The 24,611-nt window shown below is 42.8% G+C and overlaps 1 protein-coding gene across 7 annotated transcripts in view; it reads left to right on the forward strand.

Moving 5' to 3' along the window:
- The window catches only part of dab2ipb (DAB2 interacting protein b), a 77,117-nt gene that overhangs the window by 43,907 nt on the left and 8,599 nt on the right, over positions 1–24,611 (forward strand). For 5 of the 7 annotated variants that reach the window (XM_088434541.1, XM_088434540.1, XM_088434542.1 and 2 more), the window contains 7 exons: positions 14,877–15,030; positions 16,378–16,476; positions 17,027–17,581; positions 22,096–22,240; positions 23,388–23,532; positions 23,655–23,891; positions 24,364–24,565. In XM_088434541.1, coding sequence (XP_088290667.1) covers positions 14,877–15,030; positions 16,378–16,476; positions 17,027–17,581; positions 22,096–22,240; positions 23,388–23,532; positions 23,655–23,891; positions 24,364–24,565 — 1,537 coding nt within the window. Of the gene's footprint in view, positions 1–2,811; positions 3,192–9,846; positions 9,867–14,876; positions 15,031–16,377; positions 16,477–17,026; positions 17,582–22,095; positions 22,241–23,387; positions 23,533–23,654; positions 23,892–24,363; positions 24,566–24,611 lie in introns of those variants that run through there. The other 2 variants (XM_088434546.1, XM_088434545.1) reach the window with 2 other exon arrangements.

The raw sequence follows: 24,611 nt of genomic DNA on the forward strand, positions 1-24,611 counted from the left end.
CACCGCTTCAATCTAAGATCCAAAGAGTATGAATATTATTATTATGGAGTCAAAATTCAGTATTCTTCCACACAATTCATCCCCGCTACTCAAAAACGCGCGTTTGCAGTGGAGGTAAAGCGGCAGAGAGCCTTTCAAGGTTGAAATTTCTTCCACTTGTTTTCAAGGTTGAAATTTCTTCCACTTGTTTTCAAGGTTGAAATGTCTTCCACTTGTTTTCCCCATGCTGAAAATAACAAGAGGCCTGTAATTTAATTTGGCGGTGGTTTTTTCACAGCAACCGCCGCATCCAATCGCCTTCTTCGACTACCTACCCGATACTAGCCGAATTTATGTTTGGCAATTTTGACGACGGAGTTACAAAAACACTTAAGATATTCTAATTATTTGAAAGAGTGTGAAGTAAGAGTAACACACAATTGTTTATCAAAATTATTAACACCCACAAGCCATTAGCTGGTTTCTACCGCCACCTACTGTCTTGAGGTGGAAAAGAAGTCGACAAAGAATTTTCTGTTTGCTGACAAAGTTTGACGGACGCTCAGTGGAATGTTGCAAAAATCGCAGGAAAATCAGTGTCAGAAATCCTCTTAAAATGCATCTCAAAAAATGTAATTGTAATGGTTTTACTGTGTCCAAAATTTGGACAAATATCATTTTTTGTACACAAAATCTCGCACGCCCAGCTGCAATCACATGGAATTGTCAGAATCGTTGCATTTCAAAATTTCACAGGTTTTAATCATTTGCTGGGAATTTCAGCTCCCCAGTTAGTTTTTTTACCATTGATTCTTTAAAAAAAATAAATAAATCAAAGGAATATCCATAATTTGTAACACAATGCCACAAGGGTTCAATGTGACCGTTTGATGTTGCTTTCGATAGCTACGAAAGATTTGATCAGTAGGTTTGCCTTTTCCGATAGCACTTATCGCTAAGTTATCGCCTTTAAGTCAAATAAATAAATAAATAAGACCAAAAAAAATATAGAAATAATATATAGCATTAAATGTTTTAACATTAAACACCAAATGGTCAAACTTTGTTTCACAACTGCCAGCTAGCTTAACGCTAACATATAATTTGAAACACCATAAGTGGGCTAGATAAATTAGCATAGATGTTATGGTAATCCTCCAAATAATTTTAACGCATATGGAAAATTGTATGTAAACCTACTTAAAGTTCCCATGAAAAACTTGCTGCTGTATTGCCCCCTTGTATTACCCCCCCCCCTTTTTTTTTTGTCAACTGTATTGTGTTGCTACTGTTTATCCACAAAAGAATGGGGCGAATGATGTCATGCTTGATGACATCATTCAGTCCAGACGTGCAGGGAGTCAGTAGCCGGCCTGGAAGTCTCACCACAGCCGCCCCTCGTCCATTCCTAGCGGTTCTAGAAGCCCCCCCCCCCCCCGTTTTTTTATTTTAACTTGTATTAATTGGACTTGGATATACGACTGAATATAAACATCAACAGCTGACTGGAGGGCAGCAATGCAACTTGCGCCACAGCTGACAGGACAAAGAGCACCAGTGGAGCAACAAGGGGGGGGGGGGGGGGGGGGGCTGTCCCGTAGATGTATAAACAGCACATAGACGCCTCACTGGGTTAGCCATATTGCATGTGGCCGCCAATCACGAGATACAGAAAGACAGGAAGAGTTTAACTTCCCGAAAATATTTAACAGTTGGACGTGTGTTCAAAAGAGGGTCAGATTAAGTGATATATAAAAGTTGTGGGTGCATTTTATTTTCAACCGAAAAGTTCACCTAAAAGCCCAAAAGTCTTTTGTCTGATCAGAAAAATACAAAAACAAAGTAAAAATAAAACAAAGTAATAATAAAAGCTAGTCATTTTATGCTAGTAATTATTTCTTGTGTTCGAAGATGTTTACAGTGCTTCAACGGTATGTCATGTCCAAAAGCAACTTTCTTTCTCAAAATTGCTGAAGCATGCTCAAAAATGCTAATTTGGTACCACCGCTATATACAAATACTACTTTTTTTTTTTTTAAAAATAACATTGCTGTTGTAGATTGAAGTAAGCTAACTCCAGTAATTCGTGACCACATTTATGGACTTTACCATTCCGAGTTAGCATTAAGCTAACGGACTCCATTCTTTAAAACACCAATCCTTTTCTGGTCATTGTGTTTATTATAGAAAAAATTTCATCCGCCCCTGACAAAACTCCAAACTTAATTTTAGAACAAACCCCAACTGGGACCGACAAAGCTCCAAACTGTGTTCATAGTTTTTCCTCCAAGGGCCGCACACAAAGGTAGAAAAATGGAAGGAAGAGATTTGGAACACAAACGAGAGCAATCAACCCTAACCCTAACCCTAACCCCACCCCCCACACCCCCAATTCGTTTTTAACTCACTCACTGTCAGCCATTTTAGAGCAGTTTGAGATTTTCAAGAACCACAGCAAACTATGTCAAATCTGACATTGAAATTGGGGCTTATCCATGCCATCTACTGGTGGTTATGCATTAAAAAAATTGTTTCTAAAATTGAGGAGTAGCATCAAAAACTGGCGCTCGTTCGGACTTGACAAGTGTGAAATAGGAACGTACCTGCTTGCGTGTTTACCCAGCAAATAAATGAGGCATTCTTGACTTTGCCCCATCCAATATGGCGGAGACGTGCGCTCCAGTGTAAAACGAGGCGTCTACGCACATATGTCTCTGATCTAGCTTGCACCGCACACATAACCACGTGATAGAACACACCCTCCCCGTCCCCCCCCCCCCCCCCCCCCCCCCCCTCCCAACACAGCCAGGCTCCTCCCAGCACGAGGAGGCATCGATGGGGAGGCGCAGTCAATCACTGACAGAGAAAGGGAGAGGTTGAGCCGGACGGGAGGACAAAAGGGAGACGAAAATCGCCGTCGTCCACCCCCCCCTCCCCAGAATCCAAACCGGGGGGAAGCGGGATATGTAGACGCGGGACGGGAGGGAGTCTTCGTAGCTCCCCGGCCGGATAAGGACAAGGAAGGCGGGAGGAAGTCGAGCAACAAGAGGGGGGAGACGGACAAACATAAAAGCATCCATAGTTTCCTCACGGGGGTTCTTCTCCTCCTCCCCCCTCTGGATCTCTCTCGCTCTCTCCCTGCCTCCCCTCTTCATCTCGTCCAAGCTGGCAGTCGCTCGCTGGCTCGCCGCGCGGAATTCTGACGATGCCTGGTGAGTTCCATCGCCTCGCTTCACGTGCCGTCAGATGGCTTTTTCAAGGGAGGGACCGCATCCTGTTTTTGTGTGCGTCTTATCGTTATTATATAATTCCCAAGAGGCCTTTCTTCTAAGGGAGGGATGGCTTTTAATTCCGCTACAGCCCAATAAGGGGAGAGGTGCTAGCGGGCCGAGGGGCGCAACACGTCGTCCTGTGTCCGCGGGGGACCGCGTTCCTGGTGAGACTCTTGCTGGTTAGTCACCGTTTTGTCTGGGCACTGTTGATGACTCACTCGCACATTTGTGGATTGCGACGGTTCCTTTATTTAGGGACAACTTTGCTCCTGCGCCGGTTTGGAAACGAACGGTTGTTTCGGTTTTACCCAAGCGGAACAAGCTTCTGTCCTTAGGTGCCGGAGAGACAAACTCACCGCAATTTTGATAAGTCTTTCTTGCTCGATGAAATTGGCTTCTTAAATTCAGAGTTTCCGTAAACTTGTCCTGTCCTAAGATACAAAACCCTAAATATGTCCTGTCCTAAGATACAAAACCCTAAATATGTCCTGTCCTAAGATACAAAACCCTAAATCTGTCCTTTCCTAAGATACAAAACCCTAAATCTGTCCCTTCCTAAGATACAAAACCCAAACCGTGTCCTGTCCTAAGATACAAAACCCTAAACCTGTCCTTTCCTTAGATACAAAACCCTAAACCTGTCCTTTCCTTAGATACAAAACCCTAAACTTGTCCTGTCATAAGATACCAAACCCTAACCCTGTCATGCTCTGATACAAAACCCTAACCCTGTCCTGTCCTAAGATACAAAACCCTAACCCTGTCCTGCTCTAAGATACAAAACCCTAACCCTGTCCCAAGATACCAAACCCTAACCCTGTCCTGTCCTAAGATACAAAACCCTAACCCCGTTGTGTCCGTAGATACATGGTAGTCTAAAGCAGTGATTCTCAAACTGCGGCGGCTCACTGAAGAAAGGTTCGGAAGCACCGGTCTTGAGACCTTCTAAGATCTCGTGTAGGCGCTCGTCTCACGCCGCAAGATTCGCCCGCGCCTTTCACACGGAACCCAAACGAAGCAGGACACAATTACACATTTACGTCATACTCGGGCCGACCACATGAAGTTCTGTCGTCAGACTTGTGGTACTTGCGAGTAACCACACACGCTAACCACAATCTTGAGAGTCTAACGAAGTTTCTAACATATTGTCCTGGTTGCCAGGCGCTCAAAGCAACATCTACCGTCAAGAACTTTGACATAATCACCTGTTTCTTTCACGCATAACCCAGCTATCGTAACTGCGAAAACCATGTGGATGTTTTGTCCTCGTGTTCCTGGAGAAAACCAACAAAGATAACAACCTTGAGAGACATTCTAAAACAGTCGTTTTTATTTTTGTATTGGCGAGATACTTAAGACTAGTCTAAGCCCAATTGCCTGTTTTACACGAAAAAAACAATCAAACTGGGTCAAATTTCCACTTTTGAAGGTGGTGCTGCAAAGAATTGACAGACCAAATTCTTGAAATATTTTCGAATACGTCGTATCTTGTTTCAGCTGCTCGTCACGAAAGCTAGCAATTTTTGGTAAAGAGTTTTCGATTTCGTTTTAGATGCTAGTCGCTAAAGCTAACATGTTTGGTAAAGACTTCCTGCAAAAATTCTGCTTCTCAGACAGAACCCAATGAAGAGGGACACGACGACTCATTTCTGTCATATCTGATCAAAAAAGATAAAATTTTTGTTTTATGGTAAATTTTCAGGTATGTGGTACCACGGGGAACCAACAAAGCGCAATCTTTAGAAACCTTTAAGCGCCGTCGCTTTTGTTTTAGTTACTGGTGCAAAAGCTAGCATTTTTGGTCAAAAATTTCCATAATATCCCCTGTGCCTTTCACACGGAACCCATTTTTAGGTATATGGTACCACAAAAAAGAAACAGACCACAATCTTGAGAAACCTTCTAATGCAGTCGCTTTTGTTTTAGTTGCCAGTCACTAAAGCTAGCATCTTTTGTCAAAGAATTTCCATATAATCCCCTCTGCCTTTCACACAGAACCCAGTGAAGCGGAGACACGACAACTCATTGTCATACGCAAGCAAAAATAGTAAACGCTCCATTTTTAGATTTGTGGTACCGCAGAGAACAGTCTTGAACGACATTCCAATGCAGTCACATCCTTTGCTAGTTGCTAATCGCTAAAGCTAGGATCTATAGTGAAGAGTTTCCACGTAATTTCACACAAAACTCAATAAAATGACTCAGTTCTGTCATACTGTCGCAAACCAGGTGAACGTTTTGTCCTTCGTTATGCGGAGACGTCAAAAACGGACCCAAGCAGACCATCGTCTTGCAAAAAAAAAAAAAAAAATGCTAAAGTGGTCACATCTTGTTCCGTTTGCTGACATAAGCGCGTTCCAAACAGCGAATTGCATCTGCCTTTCACACAGAATCTCAACAAAGCAGGACATTGCTGACATGGCCCTCCACCGGCAGTTTGCTGTGACCTATAAAATATCTGTAGAACAGCCCCTGATTCCTTCGTGTTAGATGCCACATCCAGGACCAGGATTTCACGCAGAAACCATCTCTCGTCTGATCCGGTCAAAATCACAAAATCAAACCCTCAATTCTGTGCCAGCTACAGTACTTCCTGTCAACATAGCTCGTTATATAAATATACATGCAGCGGCAGTACTAAACCTTCGGTCTAAAGGTCGAGTCCCGTCGGTCCGAGCCAAACCGAGCGGCTGACTTTCTTATCTCCGATTACGCGTTGCTGCGCCTCGGTCCCGGCTTGTTTCCCGCTCGGAATCGGGAGACGGCGCAGTCGTCCGTGTAAAGGGGGTGTAATTGCTTGTAAGGTCAGGTTATGCTGTAATGGATTAGTCCGGCGCTACCGCGTGGAGGCGGAACACGAATGGGACACTGCCACTACTCTGAATAACCCGCCGTACTGCATACGCTAGACCCAACTTCATTTAACCCTCGTGGGGCAAATTATGGAAATTCCTGGAATTTTTGGTTCATATCGTAAAAGAATCGACGGGAAAGAAAACACTAGGGAGCTGAAATTTACAGCAGATGATTAAAAGATGTAAAATTTCAAAATGCAACGATTCTGACATTTCTAGGTGATTGCAGCTGGACGTGCGAGATTTCGTGTACAAAAATAATGATTGTCCAAATTTTGGACCATATAAAACCGTTATAATTACGTTCTACAAAGAGAGACCATAGCATTTTGTTTATTATTTTGTTAGTGTAATAAGCAATAACATACGTGTTAAAGGTGATAAGGCAGCAAAGGTAAAGCTTTGAAAGAAGACACGAGGGAGCTGAAATTTCACCCTGATGTTGACATCCTGTCATCAATTTAGCCATCACTCTTCTAGGAAAGTGGAAAATTAAAATACGTGTGAGATTTTGTACGAATTTGTCCAAAAAATGGATCCAATACTGCACAAGGTTTACTTTAGTCCAGTCCTGGCTTACAAGAAGACCCGATAATTTTATGACAGTGACGTTTTCTTGGACGTCTTGGACCCCGGGACAGCTGGGATTGGGCGTTTACAAATGAAACCAACCCTGTGAGACGTTGCATCAGCTTTGGACGCATAAAGTAGAGACGACGTTGATCCGATTGATCAGGCTCTTTCCAGGAGAAGCAACTGTACGCCGCCATTGCAATCAGTCTTAGTGATAGAAGATATCGATAGGTTGCGCACTTACCGTCCTGAGGATTAAATGTCGGCTTAGGGGACGATCGTGTTAGCAGGAAATGGCTGAACACAATACCGTTGGCCATTTATGGACGTTGTTGGATAGCCTCCTGAAACGCAGCCTGAGACAGAGGCTACTTATTTGGGTCCGCTTTAGGGGACGTTTGTCTTTTGTCTTTAGCGTTTGATTCAGAAGCTACCCCTCTAAGTCCTAGTGTCCTCAGCAGAGGACATCCCGGTGCGTTTGGGTGGGATGAAATTCACTGAGCTATCTTGCGGGGACAAAATGGACGCAAACGGTGGACAAAAATGAATTCGATGTCTCTCGCTTTGTAGTAATGAATTGAAAAGTATTCCATTTCAAAACAATAAGCAGCTGAGTCTTGCTAATGCCAATCCAGTAAAAGCCCAAGAAAAAGCCAAAACGTGTCCAAATTTTGCCTTATAATGTAATACCATTTTTAATGTTACATTTTAACATAATTTGACATTTGTTTAGCAAAGCCAATTTTTGGAGTGTTTTTATTCACTTTTTCCCCCAAAATTCTTGTTTTCATTTGGTTTTAATATTTTTTTTGCAGGAACCCAAAAAAGTTTCGCTAAGAATCGTGTAATCGAATCTCAACAACCAAAAATGCGTTTTAAAATTGTGTCAACTAGCGGGTTGATGCTTGGTATCGACCTGACACTGAACCAAAACATCGATATCAGTATCAGCTTAATACCACTTATCAGTATCATGCCAATACCTGGCCTTATTTGAAGGTATCGATTCTAGTATCGGTTTCTCTGTTGGGGTAATGTTACGATTACAAACGAGAAGCTAGAAATTAGAAGAATAGAAAATTCCTATTGATTTCATTTTTTTTTCGGCATATATATCACAAGTACTGGTGTTATCGATACCCGGTATCGGGCACTACATGAGCTGAGTCACACACTGCTACTGCTACTGCACTGATACCCCGAAACACTCCACAGAACCTCGATTTAAAATTAACTTTAAGACTAAACAAAAACTAAAACTCACACTTTCAGCTGCCATTATAGGCTTAACTACATTATTAAAAGTTTTAGTTCTTTTTTTTAACAAATGTTTATTTGTAAAACTTTTGCGAAAGCCTTTTTAGTATTTTTTTTTTTTTAACTTTGTGTAGTGTGTCTGGCCCCGTGTTGCATATTCCCAGCAGCTGCACTCCAAACAAACCCTTTGTGAGCTATGACATCATCACAGGCAGAGACTGGAATGAAGAAAGCCTCCCTTTACGCCACCCTTTTCCCCAGGCGGGCCTCTGCAGTTAACCATTAACCCGCCACTCTTCTACGCCGCGCAAAAAAAAAAAAAAAAAAAAAACTGAAATTCCCGTCGGCTGGCTCTCCGGACATGTTTTTCCACGTCTGTTTCCTGCTACGGCGGAACCGAGGAGGGAGGGACCCTACTTCCTGCAAGCCTGACTCCATATATGTCCTTGAGAGATCCGTTGTCCCGCGGCCAGATAGGGACCACTTTCGCCTAATCGCGGCCACGCTATCCAGGAAAGGGGAATTTCATCCAAAATGGCGGGCAATTTTCGAGCATTTCACTCATCTTATTGTTTTATAGCAATATAAGCACAAACAAAGAGAGTTCGGTGAGGCTAACACGTTGTTAGCGATGCTTATCTTAACCTCTAGGGGGAATTTTGACTCAACTCTTGCTTTTTTATGTTTTTGTTATGTGATAGCAACGGAAAAGCAAACAAAATAAAGCATCAGGAGGCTAAAATATTGCATAGATTGTCAAAACATGACAACTTTGAATATGTCGAGAGGTCCACCATATACGTTTCAAATTTAGCCCATGTCGGGCTCATTTACTGCCATTCAAAATTGGTCAATGTTTTATCATGCTTTTCCTCCGATTTTTGCATGAATTATTTCAACGGCAACCAGCGACTGGGGTGCATTAGAAATGTTTGTGTTGATGCTCCAAAACCACCGGGTGGCACTAGCGGCCAACTTATGATATTGGCAAGCCTTTCATTGACTTCATTGATTGGTTTAGCCTGGACTCCCATAATGAAGAAGTCATAATACTCTAATTAGGACATAATATATATTTTCATATTTCAATTTAATGAATATATAAATATACAGCACAGTTACCTTTGCTATTATCGCATTTTTACAGTTTTTGTATATAAAGCCCCGCCCCCAAAAGAAAAAAAATTGGGTAGGGGTTCTAAAAATAAAAGTAAGCAAGCTGTTTGTGTATGGTGTCATAAATAGATAATTGTGACTTTTGAAGACTTTTGCATTATGGGAATCAAGGCTAAGCCATTCATCAAAGTCATTGAAAGCCCTGCAAATGGCATAAGTTAGCCACTAGCGCCACATGGTGGTTTTGGGGTGGCAACACCAAAATTGCTATTGCGCCCCATTCGCGAGGAAATGCACGATAAAACTTTAGGTTTTCATTATGTCCAAACTTGAGGATATTTCCAATTTTGAATGGCAGTAAATGAGCCTGACATGGGCTAAATTTGACACCTATAGGGTGTACCTCTCAATCTTGCGTTTCGTGATTTTTATAGATACTAGCGCGTCACATGTTAAGAGGGTATGAGTTGCTGTCACCCCTTTCACGCCCCCTTGTTTTTACCCCACCTCGTCGACTCCCGGCCATTTGGAGCGCTGTCTTTTTAAATGTCGAGAGGAGTGTTTGTGTTGCTAGCAACCAACATCCTTTGGGAAGCTCGCGCTCAGAGCGGGCACAGACTCTCCCCCGTCGCGTTTCCCAGGACTCTCCGAGAACGCGGGTCGGTAAAAATCGCAAGATAAAAAAAAAAAAAAAAAGAAAAGGAGGCACATCTGCTTTTGAGGAATGCGAGCCATCGGAGCGACGCGGGAGTCGCGCTTCCGTCCTGGAGAGACTCCGCCGCACCATGTTTCATTTGTTCGCCAGCAGGGTGTAAGTGTGCTTTTGTGTCCCGGGTTTTGGGGATCTACCGGGAGTGGTGGAAAATTCGGTTCCGGTGTGCTTTTGTGACTTTTTTTCTTTTGAACGGCGTTTTGCGTCAAGGGGGCTCGTGGAGAAGAGCAAACGGGCTGCACGGCGGGGAGGAAAAAAAAAAAACGAGCATGTGCTGGCATGACGGGAGAAAATATTCAGTGCTTCAGGCAACGCCGAATCTGAAGAGTCGCTTACTTCCCGAATCGTTTGTTTGTGATCGGAATCCTTGCGTTGGATCGGGAGTTCAAGGTGTTTGGATGTCTGTTGCGACAGGACGGTTGCTTCACTCAGGGAAAGACTCATGGGGTTTGACTCCCATGGAAACACAGAAGTGGACTCTGAGGATTCGGTTCACTGCCTAAAGTTAGCGGAATCATATGATCACATGATTTGACGTTCTCAAACGGGCGTGAAAGTACCCCGAGGGCATGTGAGATTCCAGCAGGGCTTCCGCATGTATCGCAAAATCTCAATGAATGGTTTTTAATGCCGGGATAGCAACAGTATCATTTTATTTTCAAATCAAGAGCAAATGAAATAGAACATGAACTTGCAGCTATGTGCAGATCTATTGTCATGCTTTTTGAATTCACGCAAATTAATTGGAACATGAATTGTAAACATGGTTTCTCCAGGTGTCGGCAAAACTAATTCATTGCTTTTTAATGCCCTGATAGAAGCACGACAATAATTTTCGAATTAAGAGCAAATAAATTGTACCGTAAAATTTAACTGGATTTCTGCATTATCAGCAAATATCATTTCTGTTTTCGTTTTTTTCTTTTTAATTTAATGCTCCATAGTGCCGTTACAATGCATGACAGAAACAGTGCAATTTTCTTTTCAAACTAAGAGCGAATTAATTGGGTCATACAATTGACCAATTTTAAAACAATGGCTGCATGATGGAAGCAGGATTTCAACATATATTAGCCAATCTAATTCAATGTTTTTTTTCTTTTTTTAATGCTGTGACAGGAACTGGGATTCTTTTCAATTCAAGAGCAAATGAATTGGAACATGAATTGTAAGCACTCTTCAATGCCACTATAAGAACAGTCCAATTTTCTTTTCAAATCAAGAGCAAATTAATTGAAGCGTGAATTTGAACAGTTTCAGCAGGTGTCTGCAAATCTAATTGAATATTTTTTTATGTTGTGATAGGAACAGTATAATTCTTTTCTAATTCAGAGCAAATTAATTGGAACACAAAAGATTTTTTTTTTTTTGGAGAAACTTATACTTTGTATCCAATTATTTTGGTGAGTGCCAATCGCGAGGCAAGAGACAAACTAGCATATTTTAGAATAAAAACTATAATATTAGATACAATTTTGGAAAGTACCATGGAATAAATCCCCAACAGTGTTAGTTTCAAGACAAAAAGTCAATAGGTTATCAGAAAACGTAGCACGTGGGCGTTTTGTGAACAGCTCCAGCGGCGGGCCTCACAACGGAGTTCAAAGGTCACGCTAATAACAACTGTGTGTTGAAGCGGCGGGGCAAAGGTTGAGTCCGTGATGGGCGCCGTGGCAACAACGAGCGATTGAAATTAGCCTCCCTCCTCCTCTGTGAGTAACTGCTCACCCCTCCCCTCTCTACTCACTAAAACGGAGAAATTCACTCGGTGATTACCTTCAAAGAGGCGACTCATTTACTCAAATTTTTTAGACGTACCCTCGCTTTTACCGGTGAGAGCCAGATTTAGATGACAGCAAAAACTGTATTGAACTCATTCAACCCCAAAGACGTATTTTTTCGTTTGAAAACAAACAATAACTACGTGAACTTTAAAAAAAAAAACAAAACGTAAAAACACGTCTTTGGGATTGAATGACTTAATATTTCAAATTCATGAGTTAATAATGAAAAATGACAATTAAATGGACGTTTTAACCAGTGATATGCTATTTTATTGATTTTGAGCTGGTTCTCCCACCATTCTACAAAAAAAGTGCACATAATCGGCATGTTTTTGGCGCACAAGCTGGACTTACAAACTCGGAGGTACCGGAAAGCCGTTGCGTAACGGCGGCATTAGCGCCCGAGGGGGCCGGCGGACGTTTGCGCGGGCAAAGCGATTGGAAAGAGGAACGGAAACGCTGCTTCTCACTTCTTGACCTGAATATTCAATCGGCCCTGTGGCGCTGGACAAAGGCGGCGGAAAACACAAGAAGGAGGGGGGAATAAGAAAAGAGGACACCGAATTTCTTCCCACGCATCCCTGGAGGCGCATGACAGGCGGCCCGTTTTTGACTTTTTGCCACTTTGTTCCCGCTCGCTTGTTGAGTTTTTCCCACACTTGGACGCAAAGTTGCTTCAATTCGACGAAATTACTTTAGTGGTGCTAAATTTACCCTATATCCTCTTTTCATTTGTGTCCACACTGGTGGACATTTGTTTTTGGTTTATATCTTTTCATTCATCGGTCCCACCCCGCTAAGTCCTTGCGTCCCCGGCGGAGGACATCCCGGCCTTTCCGGTGATGTGTTTGGGTGCGATGCAATTAACTTTGCGGTTTTGCTGAGACAAAATGGACACAACGGTGGACACGCATGACAAGGCGAGGTCTCAGAAGAAATCAATGGTTTCAATGACGAAAATTTATCTTTGGGGTTTTTGTTGCGAGTCCATAACAAATGAAGACAAAGACATCGTCGAGATTAGAGAGTATCAAGACCGAGACTTTTGGAGGACGAAACTTTTGAAAAAACCAAGACCGTAGACGTGTATTATTATGATTCCGCCTCTCCATCCGTCTTGACCGTGTAAAAAAAACTGGTTTTGAGACGAGCCCCTAAAAAGTTGTTTCAGTCGGTAAACAAAACAGCTGAGTTAGCCAAATCCCGGGAGACGCTCCTGACTCAGACGGTTCGGTTCATTGACTTAATCGACTCAATTTGGAGGACTCGCAAGAAGAAGTGTCGACTTTTCGCAGACTCGCGTGAAAACGTGACGAATTATTTGGAATCCTGATTTCAGTTAAACTCACACACTTTAGATCTTTGATAAGTTAGCCAACACAAGTTAGCAAGATGAATCATTTTGAGCGTTATCTTTGGATTCATCATCGTTTGTGGTGTTGCAATGTGAATCTAATAACGAGGGAGCAGGTTTACAAGAGAAACAAGACGCAAATTAATCTCCGCTAGCTTACTGTCTCTGCGTTCCTTGTCGAGTCCGCTAACGCTAGTCCGAAAATCAAATCTTCTCGAGTTTGCTGTCTTTTAAATGATCCTATTTCAACGGCATGTGAATATGATGACTCATTCAATCCCAAAGACGTCGTTTTACGTTGTTTTTTTTTCCCCCCGAATAATCCAATCATTCAATACCACGTACTTAATTTTCAGTTGTTTGGTTAATAAGGGTCTAAACATGGCTGGTGTATTAATAATTAAGTGATTAATGAATTAGATAGTAAAGTAAAAGATTACTTTAGGTACTAAAAGTACTAAGACAATGACCTACTTTAAGCAATTAACTCATTCACTCCGAAAAACGTTTTTGTACGTTTTTCAGGTGTTTGTGTGTGTATGTGTATTTTAACAGCCTATTACTGTAAATTTAGATGATAGAAAATGATCCTACTGTATTTTGGAAATTATAAACCACTGACTTTTTCTAGTGGCAGCCATTTTAATGCACTCATTCAGCCAAACACTTGAAAAAAATAAAGTCAAGTACCAGAGATTAAATGTCCAGACTCTTAAAACAAAAACGTTGAAAGACGTCTTTGGGATAGAATGAGTTAAAAGTGAATACGATTCTGAAACCTTCTCCTGAGGTGCTCTTTTGATGTTGTTTTTTTAGAATAACACGGCGGTAAAGATTAGCGTCACGTGGCGGCAGGATGCACTCATTTTCTTCTTCTTCTTCTTCTTCTTCCCAAGGCTTTGTTATTGCATTAGTCAAGCGCTCGCTAACCCGTCTGAGTGCTCGGATGGCCCGACAATCACGCGGACGCTATTTTTGTCGAGTTTTATTTTCCCTTCATGATACTTAAGTAAAGCGTTCAGGTTGCCGCCCAGACGCACTCAGCATCCATTATGATGCTTGACTTCGATATAAGTCCGTTTTTATTGAACTGCAAGTACGGGGAGAGGAAGTAGGCTAATGCTACTCCATCACCGCTAAAATACTGGAGTCTGGATCAGGATATTGTTAATCGCGGGGACGACAATTCCGCTTTGTTATGACTGGGCGAGACCTTCCGCTTTTGTGTTTTTATCCTAAATCGGCGATTTTGGTGATACGCGAAGGGAAAACGAGAGGATTGAACAGGATGTTTGTAGGTATCGGCGTTCTTTTCAAATTAAGAGCAAAGTAGTTGGAACATTCGGCTACCTTTTGATAAATTGTGTTATACTAACTGATTCTTGTTTTATGTGCTTTCTTTTAGTACGTTCTACAAGAGAAACACCCAAGTTCGAAATCTCGTTTTTTTTTTGCTACGAATTTGTGAACTTCATCGCTCTCGGAACCCCCATTTTGAGAAAAATGCTAACTTTTGCAGTTCAATATTCAGTTCTCATCAGTGCTATATTTCTCATTTTCATAGAAAATGATGTGAAAAAATGAACCAAAATCAACCAAAATTTGGATCACCGTAGCTGTGAAATTTTCAGTAAAATTTGCGTTTTCACCGAGTGGTCCCTTCCTATTTCCAACACGTCCGTTCTTAGCTTAATTTTGTTGACGTCGCTGCTCTGAAGCGCTTCCGTTTGTCTGGCATTAATGCTAATCAATGTAGCATCTCGGCCTTAGTCATATAACGTCCGCGATACGGCAAGCATCCATTATTGAACGATGTGGAAAATGACGGCGCGGAAGGACTTGCTCCAGGCGTTCTCACACTTTCCTCCCACGCGCCTGCTAACTAGCGCGCGCGGCGCATATGCTAGCCCTCCCGTCGACTCTGCTCGGATCTTCTTGTGACTCGGTCCTTTCCTTTCTTGCGCTTCTTAGATCTCATCTGATGCCAAGGCTGAAAGAGTCTCGCTCCCATGAGTCATTGCTCAGTCCCAGTAGCGCCGTGGAAGCCTTGGACTTAAGCATGGAGGACCAAGTCATCATCAAGCCCGTGCACAGCAGCATCCTCGGACAGGACTACTGTTTTGAGGTGAGCGCTTTATCGATGTTAAAAAAAAAAATATATATATATATATATATATATATATATATATATATATATATATATATATATATATATATATATTAGTGCCTCAGTAACGATTAGCTAGATGGCACAAGATGAATGATTTTCTCTCATCACATAGTTTGTTTACCTCTTTAGCTCTGGTGTTGCGTTAGCATTTCAACTCATTGCCGCTAATGCTAACTTTGACGGAGGAGTATTGCGCCCCGCCCTTGAACGGGCCGAAGCTTTCTAAAGATTACATAAAGATTATAACGCAGAGAACCCATTAAGGACTTTAAATCGCTTTTTATTGGGATTTCGGATTAAAGTGACGGTGACGTAACAAGCAATCGGAAATAATTGTGCTTTTTTTTAATGGCTGGTTGAACGGAAATGCAAGTGTGGCGGGAGGGGTAATCTGTTGCGTCGCCGTCGGTGGGATTTAACCTTTTGATAACCCACTGTAATTTGCAACGTGCTGCGAAGAGCGCGGCCCCTCATTAGCGCCGCGAATCACATGCGCATCACACTCTACCACACAGGAGCTTTGCGAGCGGAGGCGGTGGGTGGGTGGGTGTGTGAGGCAGGCATGCGATGAAGACTGGATACGTAAGGGAAAAAAAACAAAAAACAAATACAGTAATGTGTTTTTTTGTGAAAAAGAAGAAAACAAAGAGCAGCAGTTGGTTAGCTAATGGCTAGCTCAATAGTGCAAGGGTAGTCTTAGTCGTAGGACATTAGCTTAAAATTGACGTTTGTTAGTTAGTTAGTTAGCTAGCAAGACACTAGCTGCCTATTGACTTTTTGCCTTAACTACCTAGCTAGCTCCGTTATGCTAAAGCTAATTATTTTAGGTCATTCGACACAAGGTGATATTTTTTTTAAATTAGTCGACTGTTTAGGTATTATAATGAGTGATCGAGATGGTTCGCAAGTTAATTAACGTGATAGTTCTAATGGTAGAGAGCCTAATAAAGAAAGGTAAGAGGTTATCTTTTAGCGAAAGTTCGGGATTGATATTTTAGTTAACTACATTATGCTAACATACACTAAATAAATAGTTACCTAAATAGGAAATTGACATAACAAGCTAAGTACATTTGCATTAGCATTATGAAGCTAACTCTTCAGTTAACTAGTTAGCCCATAGCGTAATTGTAGTTAGCTAGTAATCTCTGTTACTGTATTTATCCAAGTAATTAGCTCAATCCCGCAAGAAGAGCAGGTAGCTTAAATAAAAAGTCAACACACAAAACAAAACTGCTTAGGAAACTTTGATGGAGTATTGTTGGGTTTTTTCCCCATCATCGTGGTATATTCTCTCCTTAGGTGACGACCTCCTCGGGAAGCAAATGCTTTTCCTGTCGTTCGTCAGCAGAGAGAGACAAATGGATGGAGAACCTGAGGAGAGCGGTGCAGCCAAACAAGGTGAACGCTACGATCTTTTTTTTTTTTTTACTGACCTGCGACCTGACCAACAGGCTAATCAGTGGGTGTCGAATAAAGGTATAACTGACAGGTGGAAGAATGAAAAAAATGTCGTTTCACATATTTCATACTCCAATTCCCGACACTTTTTCGTTTTTATCATACGGCATCAAATTCTAATATCTTCTCTTGTCAACTGACTACGGTAATGCATTTTTTTTACCTTCTTTCCGCACGTACTTAAAACTGTTCGTTGAATTTTACGAATTCGTGCTACTATGCTGTGGTATCTAGCAAATTACCATGATAATGGTTATCATACTGACAGCTGCTTTGATGTTGTCGTTCCCTCTAGGTGAGCCTGTGTTTCCGACGTGAAAATTGGCCTTAAATCTATTTTTTTTGTTTTTAAATGCTGTTATTATCTCCCCTGGCTTTCGAGGGCGGGTTACAAAATGGATTGGCGACAGCGTAATCGTTTTTTTTTTTCCCCGGATGACAATTGGGCATCTTTTCTCATCCGCTTTTCATGTCACCATTTGGTCTGTAGGACAACAGCCGGCGGGTGGAGAACATGCTGCGGCTGTGGCTCATCGAGGCCAAGGACCTCCCCGCCAAGAAGAAGTACTTCTGCGAGCTGTGCCTGGATGACGCGCTGTACGCCCGCACCACCTGCAAGCTCAAGACGGACAACGTCTTTTGGGGCGAGCACTTCGAGTTCAACAACCTGCCGGCGGTGCACGGCATCACGGCGCACCTCTACAAGGACACGGACAAGAAGAAAAAGAAGGACAAGAACAACTATGTGGGACTGGTCAGCATCCCCGTAGCCGCCGTAACCGGGCGGCAGTTTGTGGAGAAGTGGTACCCGATCAGCACGCCCAACCCTCCCAAGGGTAAGACGTCCGGACCCATGATCCGCATCAAGGCGCGCTACCAGAGCATGAGCATCCTTCCCATGGAGATGTACAAGGAGTTTGCCGAGTACACCACAAACAACTACATGCTGCTTTGCTCCGTGCTCGAACCCAGCATCAGCGTCAAGAACAAGGAAGAGATGGCCTGTGCGCTCGTTCATATTCTGCAGAGCACCGGCAAAGCCAAAGTAAGTCATGTGATCTCACGAGAATATACAGAAAACGTCGTTCGGAACTATGTTCCCAAATCATGTCAGTAGCCCAAAAATACATCCATTCATCCATCCGTTTGGGGACATTTGGAAGGGGGCACGGGGAGAACATGCAAACTCCACACAGGAAGAATAGAGCCGGAATCAAAGTTAACTGGGAAAGTCGTAACCTCAAAGCTACACCCTAGAAATCCTTGCCTACAAATCATAATCTGAAAAAAGTATCTATCAACTTGTAACCCTGGTAATGACTCTAAAGATGTTAAGTCCTTGAGTCTTAGCGTGGCCCCAAAAGCTATAACCCAGGAGATTCATCCCAAAAGTTTTAGTCCTGGGGTCTTAGCTCGAAAGTGATAGCCCCGAAGCCGTAGTCTGAAATGTGTGGCTTCCAAAAGACCCGTAATCATACCCAGGAAATCCGTAGTCATACCCAGAAAATCAGACACTCAAAGTCATAGCCCCAAATTCATAACTTGGAAGTCATATGTCTTAAAGTTGTAGTAGCATAATAGTGTCTAAAAAGTTGTATCTTGAAAGCTATATTTGAAAAATTAGATCTCGTCTCAAAAGCCATACCCCAAAGGTTGGTAAAAGTCACAGCCCTGAAATCCATACCTTGAAGTCTAAGCCCTGAAGCTGTACCCTGAAGATCAGAACCCAAGTCAGAAATGAAGCCCTCGCCCTGTATTTGTAACCCTAAATTGCAACTGAAAGTCGTACCCTTTAAGATGTAGCCACCAAATTATTATACCCAAAGTGGCAACCTCTCACCTTGCATATACTGCGCAAACTCAACAAAGATTTGTGCTCTTAATTGTTTTACTTTATTCCCAAAAGAAGGAACTCACCTAGACGATTCAGCTCTATTTTACACCCTGTATATTCCCTCCACGGATAAACAACCGGAATATCCTAGCGCTATGTTTCACCTGGCGCACATAAAGGTTAAATATTCTTGCACTGGCTGCTGTTCCTGCGGTGAACTTTTCACCCCCGCAACCGTGATACTGCAGACAGGAGACCAGACAGGAAGGTGATTTCCTCCTGCGTGCTATATTACATTTTTAGAACTGAATAATCCCTTTTGCGTATCCCCCGCACCCCTTGTGACATTCCGGCCCAACGCGCAGTAACGCGCCGGGGATGCTAGCTATAAAGCATTCCTACCACCAGGTGCTACATTTCTGGTTGATACGTTCCATATCCGAGAGATGTAAGGCAGGGGTCTTCGATCTTGGTCCTCCCGGGCCAGTGTCCCGGATCTTTTAGGTCTCCCTGATACAAGACACCTGATGCAAAACATCAAGACGATTATGCAGCTTGCGTAGACCATGTTGATTGTCTGACATTGTCTGTCATTTGAATCAGGTGTGTTTCATGCAAAACATGCATGAGACAGGCCCTCGAGGACCAGGATTGAGGACTCATGATGTAAAACATCCTAAAATAACTCATTTCACTCATCTAACTTTTCTGAATGTTTGGTTAAGGCGCTAGTCCATAGATGTCAGATGTTGCAGGATACTGGCCCTCGAGATCCAGAGTTGACACCTGTGTAGCTAGTCGCTTCAGTAGGATTTGTGTCTTCTAAGGGTTCTGTAGGATCAAGTCTTCTTAGGGTTTACCTCATTTGAACCATAAAGGGACAAATTTAATCGTAGCACCTGGTGGGAATTTGCCTGAATACGACTCCCGTAACGGAAGACCAGAAGCTATTGAAGCCTTGAAGTGTTTGGTCGTACCCTTGAAGTCGTAGAACTGAAGTTATAGATCTATGTCTGAAGTCCAAACCTGGAGGTTGTTTGGACAAAGTTTAGGCACTACAGTCAGAATCCCAAACATCAATCCAAAAGTCTTAAAGCCAAACTCTGTAAGTCCCATCCCTGAAGTCGGATCGACAAAGTCGTACCGTAAAACCATAAGATGTAATCCTCAATATTAAGGAAATAATCACATGATACAAATGATCAAATTGTGTGTGATCATTTGCAGAAAGTTCACGCCCTCCCGATCACATTCTGACCCCTAGATTCATTGAAGTGTCTAAAATGAGGACAGTAAACGAAGACGTTATCTCGTTCTTGTTTTCGGAGACCAAAATAACTCTTGCCAGCTTTTAGTCATCATCGTCTTTGTCTTTTGCTGCCTCATCAGTCGCCGTCTCTTGATACCAGAGAGAAGCGTTTTGAAACGTTCTTTGACTTGAGCGCGGTTCGTTAACGCTCTGAATGATTAGCTCTTAAGAAGCCACGTCTATCTTTGGCTGATTGATGAGGGAGAAGTCGGCACAGCATGTCCCCCCCACGGAGAGACGTTCGGATCCTTAATTACTTTGCATCAATTCCCACATCCCATGCGGAACATTTGGAGTTCCTTTGCACGTCCCGGGGGTGCGGTGACTGCGGCGGCAAAGTGGGGACTATTTGGAGGTTGACCTTTTGACTTTGAAATGAGTTTGTGCTGGCAAGATTGTTTGATTTGCGAAGAGAAGATTGCGGGGTATAATAATGAGGCATCCAGTGCTTAAACTCTGCGACAAGGCTATGCTAATGCTACCGTGCCTGTTTGTTTATCAAAATGGAGTTTGTTGAGTGTAATGCAGCATCCAGCGCTAAGGGACTGTAACAAGGCTATGCTAATGCTAGCATTTGTGTTTGTTTGGTAGAGTATACTAATGCAGCATCTAGAGCTAAAGTATTGCAACAAGGCTAATGCTAATGTGTGTTTCACAAAATGCAGCGTCCAGAACTAAGGCACTGCAATAAGGCTACGCTAACGCTAGCATGTATGTTTGTTTAATTCTGTGGAGTATCATAATGCAGCCTTTCAGAGCTCAGGCTCCGCAACAAGGCTACGCTAATGCTAGCATGTGTGTGTGTTAATCAAAGTGGAGATTGTTGAATATAACAAGCGCCTAGAACTACGGCACTCTAACAAGGCTATGCTAATGCTAGCATGTATGTTTCTTTAGTTACAGTAAGTGGAGATTGTGGAGTATAATAATGCAGCGTCCAGAGTTAAGGCTCCAAAACAAGGCTAAGCTAATGCTAGCATGTGTGTTTGTTTAACGAAGCGGAGATTGTGGAGTATAATAAGCGTCCAGAACTGAGACACTGCAACGTGTCCACGCTAACATTAGCATGTGTGTTTATTTGTAGCATCTCTTCCATAAAAGTACCTTATATTTGAAAGACGTGTGGCGTTTACACGAACATTAACATGTCTTTATTTTTGCCGCGTCACATATTTGTTCCACTGCAAGTCGCTAAGGGGGTCATAAATTTAGAAAACTCTTTTTTTAGTGTCTTGTTTATTTCCTTCTCCTTTTTGAGATGCCTCCATGAAAAAGAAGCATCTTGCATCGCCAGTCGCCTCATTCCTCCCACTTTTTCCCTCCAAAATAGTGACGCACTAAACCAGTCATTCATTCCGAAAATGGTCCCGTCCCATATATTGAATCAGTTGCAGCCTTTTTAAGAGCTTATATTAATAATACACCCGCATAAAGTTCTTTCAGCAAGTAAGTACATAGAGAGCATCTCGGGACTATATTCATTAGATGCCATCAGCCGTCTCTTCATTCCACCCTCCTTTTTTTTTTTTTTTTTGAGACAAGCTTGATGACTGATGAGATGTGGCAGCGATACAAAGCGCGTTCCACTTCTTCTGCTTATTAGTGCTGAAGCGATGAATGGATGGATGCATGGATGGAGGACAAAAGCGAAAGGAAGATGACGAGTCACTTTCTTTTGCAGTTCCTCTCGTAACCGCAGAGGGTTCTGTCAAAATAAGCGCCTGCAATTCTAATCCAAGCTAGAAAACCTCCGCCGAGGAAACACAGTTTATCTTCCTCCCAAATCCATTTTCAGGGAGATTGTCTTTTAAATGTACACAATCATTTGTGAGGCTAGCTAGTTATGTGAAAATGAAGCTTCATGAAGCCCCTGTGATGTTTTTAGACTCCTCTAGATGGCACTCTTGATTTGAAAACGAAACTAATGTTTTGTGGTAATGTATTAAATTTCCTTAGCATTTTTTAACCTACCATGCCATCTCGAGCAGTCCAAAAGTGTGACAAGTGCTTCATGAAGCTTCGTTTGTCTATCAGAGAACAGTCTCAAACCTCCGCCAAGGAAACACTTATTTTCCTCCCAAATCTTTTTTTTTTTTTTTTTTTTTTCAGGGATACTGTATTATTATTATATAGATTTACACTATGGTTTGTGAGGATAGTCATATGAAAACGAAGCTTCATGAAGCACTGGGTCTCTGCAGGTATCAGTAAATCTCATTTAATGTTTTTTAATGCCCTGACTGGTACGGTATATTTTCAAATTAAGAGAAAATAAATTGGAACATGAATCAACATATCGCTGAATCGTGTTACAATGACCTTCACAGATAATAAAAATAGGACTAGAAGGCTGGAAGCCATCTTTGACGTGTTCAAAAACGACGTACCTTCATACTCTGATCCTGTTTTCCATCAGGACTTCCTGACAGACCTGATGATGTCAGAAGTGGACCGCTGCGGGGAAAACGAGCACCTGATCTTCCGCGAGAACACCTTGGCCACCAAAGCCATCGAGGAGTACCTCAAACTTGTGGGCCAGAAGTACCTACAGGATGCCCTTGGTAATTGGCCGGGACTTTGTCCAGATCTTTGATTCGTAGTCTGCGGCGTTTACTCTAATCTTGGAGTTTGTACACATCCCGGGCTTGTTTGTCTCAACGGGACGATCGGCCGGGAATATTGGAGCAGCCTTATAAATTATGCAGCACCGCGCTGGCAAAGTTTTGTGGTTTATTTGACGTCGGATGAAATATTGAAATCTTTGGATAGCTCGAAAACAAACAAAAAGCTGGACCCGCCAAAATGATGGTGTATATTTCTTGAGTTGTGTCAAACTACTTTTTGATGACCAAGGACATTGCAACAGAAAGTAGTGCCACAATAGTTGGAAGCTGGACTAACAGTCCTACTAAACAATAAAAATACAATTATTTATTTATTACAGTAGTGCAAAAATATTGCCATGATTCATGGTGTCAGATGTGGGATCCAAATATTGACCAATCCCAGAAAATGACTGAAAAACAACTCTTGGTGTTTTGCAGTGTATGTAGAAAATAATTACTCCATACTTGTCAGAAGTGGCATCAACGGATTGACCAGCTTCGCTGAATTAGAAAAATAAATGCATGGTGTCAGAAGTGGGATCCAAAAATTTTCCACCCCCAGAAAATGACTGAAGTACGACTTGTTGTTTTCCAGTGTATGTAGAAAAATATTGCCACGACACTCCTTATCAGAAGTGGGATCCATAGATTGACCTACACCACTGAATTAGAAAAATAAATGCAGGGTGTCAGATGTTGGATCCGAAGAGTGACCATTTCCAAAAAAAATTACTGAAAAAAATACTCTGTTTTCCAGCGTATGCAGAAAATATTACTGCAATATTTCTTTTCAGAAGTAGGATCCAAGGATTCACCAGCCCAACAAAATGACACACGTTGGCACTTATTGTAGAAATATGGCACTGGTGTCAGAAGTGGGATCCAAGGATCGACCGTTCCCATCGAATGAAGAAAAACAATTTTTGCCAATGTTCATTAGAGTAATGTAGAAAATATTACAATAACACGTGGTGTTAGAAGCGGGCTCCAACGATTAACCGAACTGTATTTCCTTCCACTATTTATGGCAATAACCTGGAAAAACTCTACCGCGCAGTTTCACCTGTTCCTCACTTCCCGCTGTTTCGATGTCGTTTTCCAGGCGAGTTCATAAAGGCGTTGTACGAGTCCGACGAAAACTGCGAGGTGGACCCGTCCAAGTGCTCGTCGGGGGACCTCCCGGAGCACCAGAGCAACCTGAAAATGTGCTGCGAGCTGGCCTTCTGCAAGATCATCAACTCGTACTGGTGAGCGGCGGGGCGGGGCGGGGCGGGGCGGGGCGGGGCGGGGCGGGGCGGGGCGGGACCGTCCCCTCGCCGTCGCCCCTTTCGCCCTCCCGGAAATCAGCCGGCCTTTTTTTCCCAACCAGCGTGTTCCCGCGAGAGCTGAAGGAGGTGTTCGCCTCGTGGCGGCAGGAGTGCGGCAACCGCGGCAGGCCGGACATCAGCGAGCGGCTCATCAGCGCCTCGCTCTTCCTGCGCTTCCTGTGCCCGGCCATCATGTCGCCGTCGCTTTTTAACCTCATGCAGGAGTACCCCGACGACCGCACGGCGCGCACCCTCACGCTCATCGCCAAGGTCACGCAGAACCTGGCCAATTTCGCCAAGTACGTAACTCAGTTGAGAAAAAAATGCACCGTTTTCTACTAGCTCAGTGCTAGCGCATAATGCGAAATGCTATTGACAGGCTAACTGTTAGCATAAGTCAGTGGTCCTCGACCCCTTTTTTTCTGTGATTTTTTTTTTTTTTTTTTTTTTACCCCTAACCAGCGCAAATAGTTTTTCGCAGACTATTAAAGCATTTGGAAACAAAAAGAAAAATTAAAAACAAAGAGGTTTTATATACATTTTTTTATACAAACAATCTGTGGGAAAGAAATATGTGAAAAAAAACTAAAATGTACAGCACTTTAAGTACAGTAGCTGGGAAAGTCTTCTTTGTGTCTTATTGACTGTATTATACTGCCCCCGGTGGCCAGACTGAACACAACATAAAGAGAAGTCAGGAATTTTTCCTGATGCTATTTTTTAGTCAAAATATTTGGAGCGTCATCTTTTTGGTGTTGATTCGCTGCTCAGGTTTGGGAACAAGGAGGAGTACATGTCCTTCATGAACCAGTTCCTGGAACACGAGTGGACCAACATGCAGCGCTTCCTGCTGGAAATCTCCAACCCGGAGACCATCTCCAACACGGCGGGCTTCGAGGGCTACATCGACCTGGGCCGCGAGCTTTCCACGCTACACTCCCTCCTGTCCGAGGTGGTCTCGCAGATGGACCAGGTATGAAATGCCCACTCCTTTTGGGACTCCATTTGGGAATAACCGG

The sequence above is a fragment of the Hippichthys cyanospilos genome, chromosome 15 (assembly GCF_059441005.1).
Source record: "Hippichthys cyanospilos isolate Australia breed blue-spotted pipefish chromosome 15, RoL_Hcya_1.0, whole genome shotgun sequence".
Taxonomy (NCBI): Eukaryota; Metazoa; Chordata; class Actinopteri; order Syngnathiformes; family Syngnathidae; genus Hippichthys; species Hippichthys cyanospilos.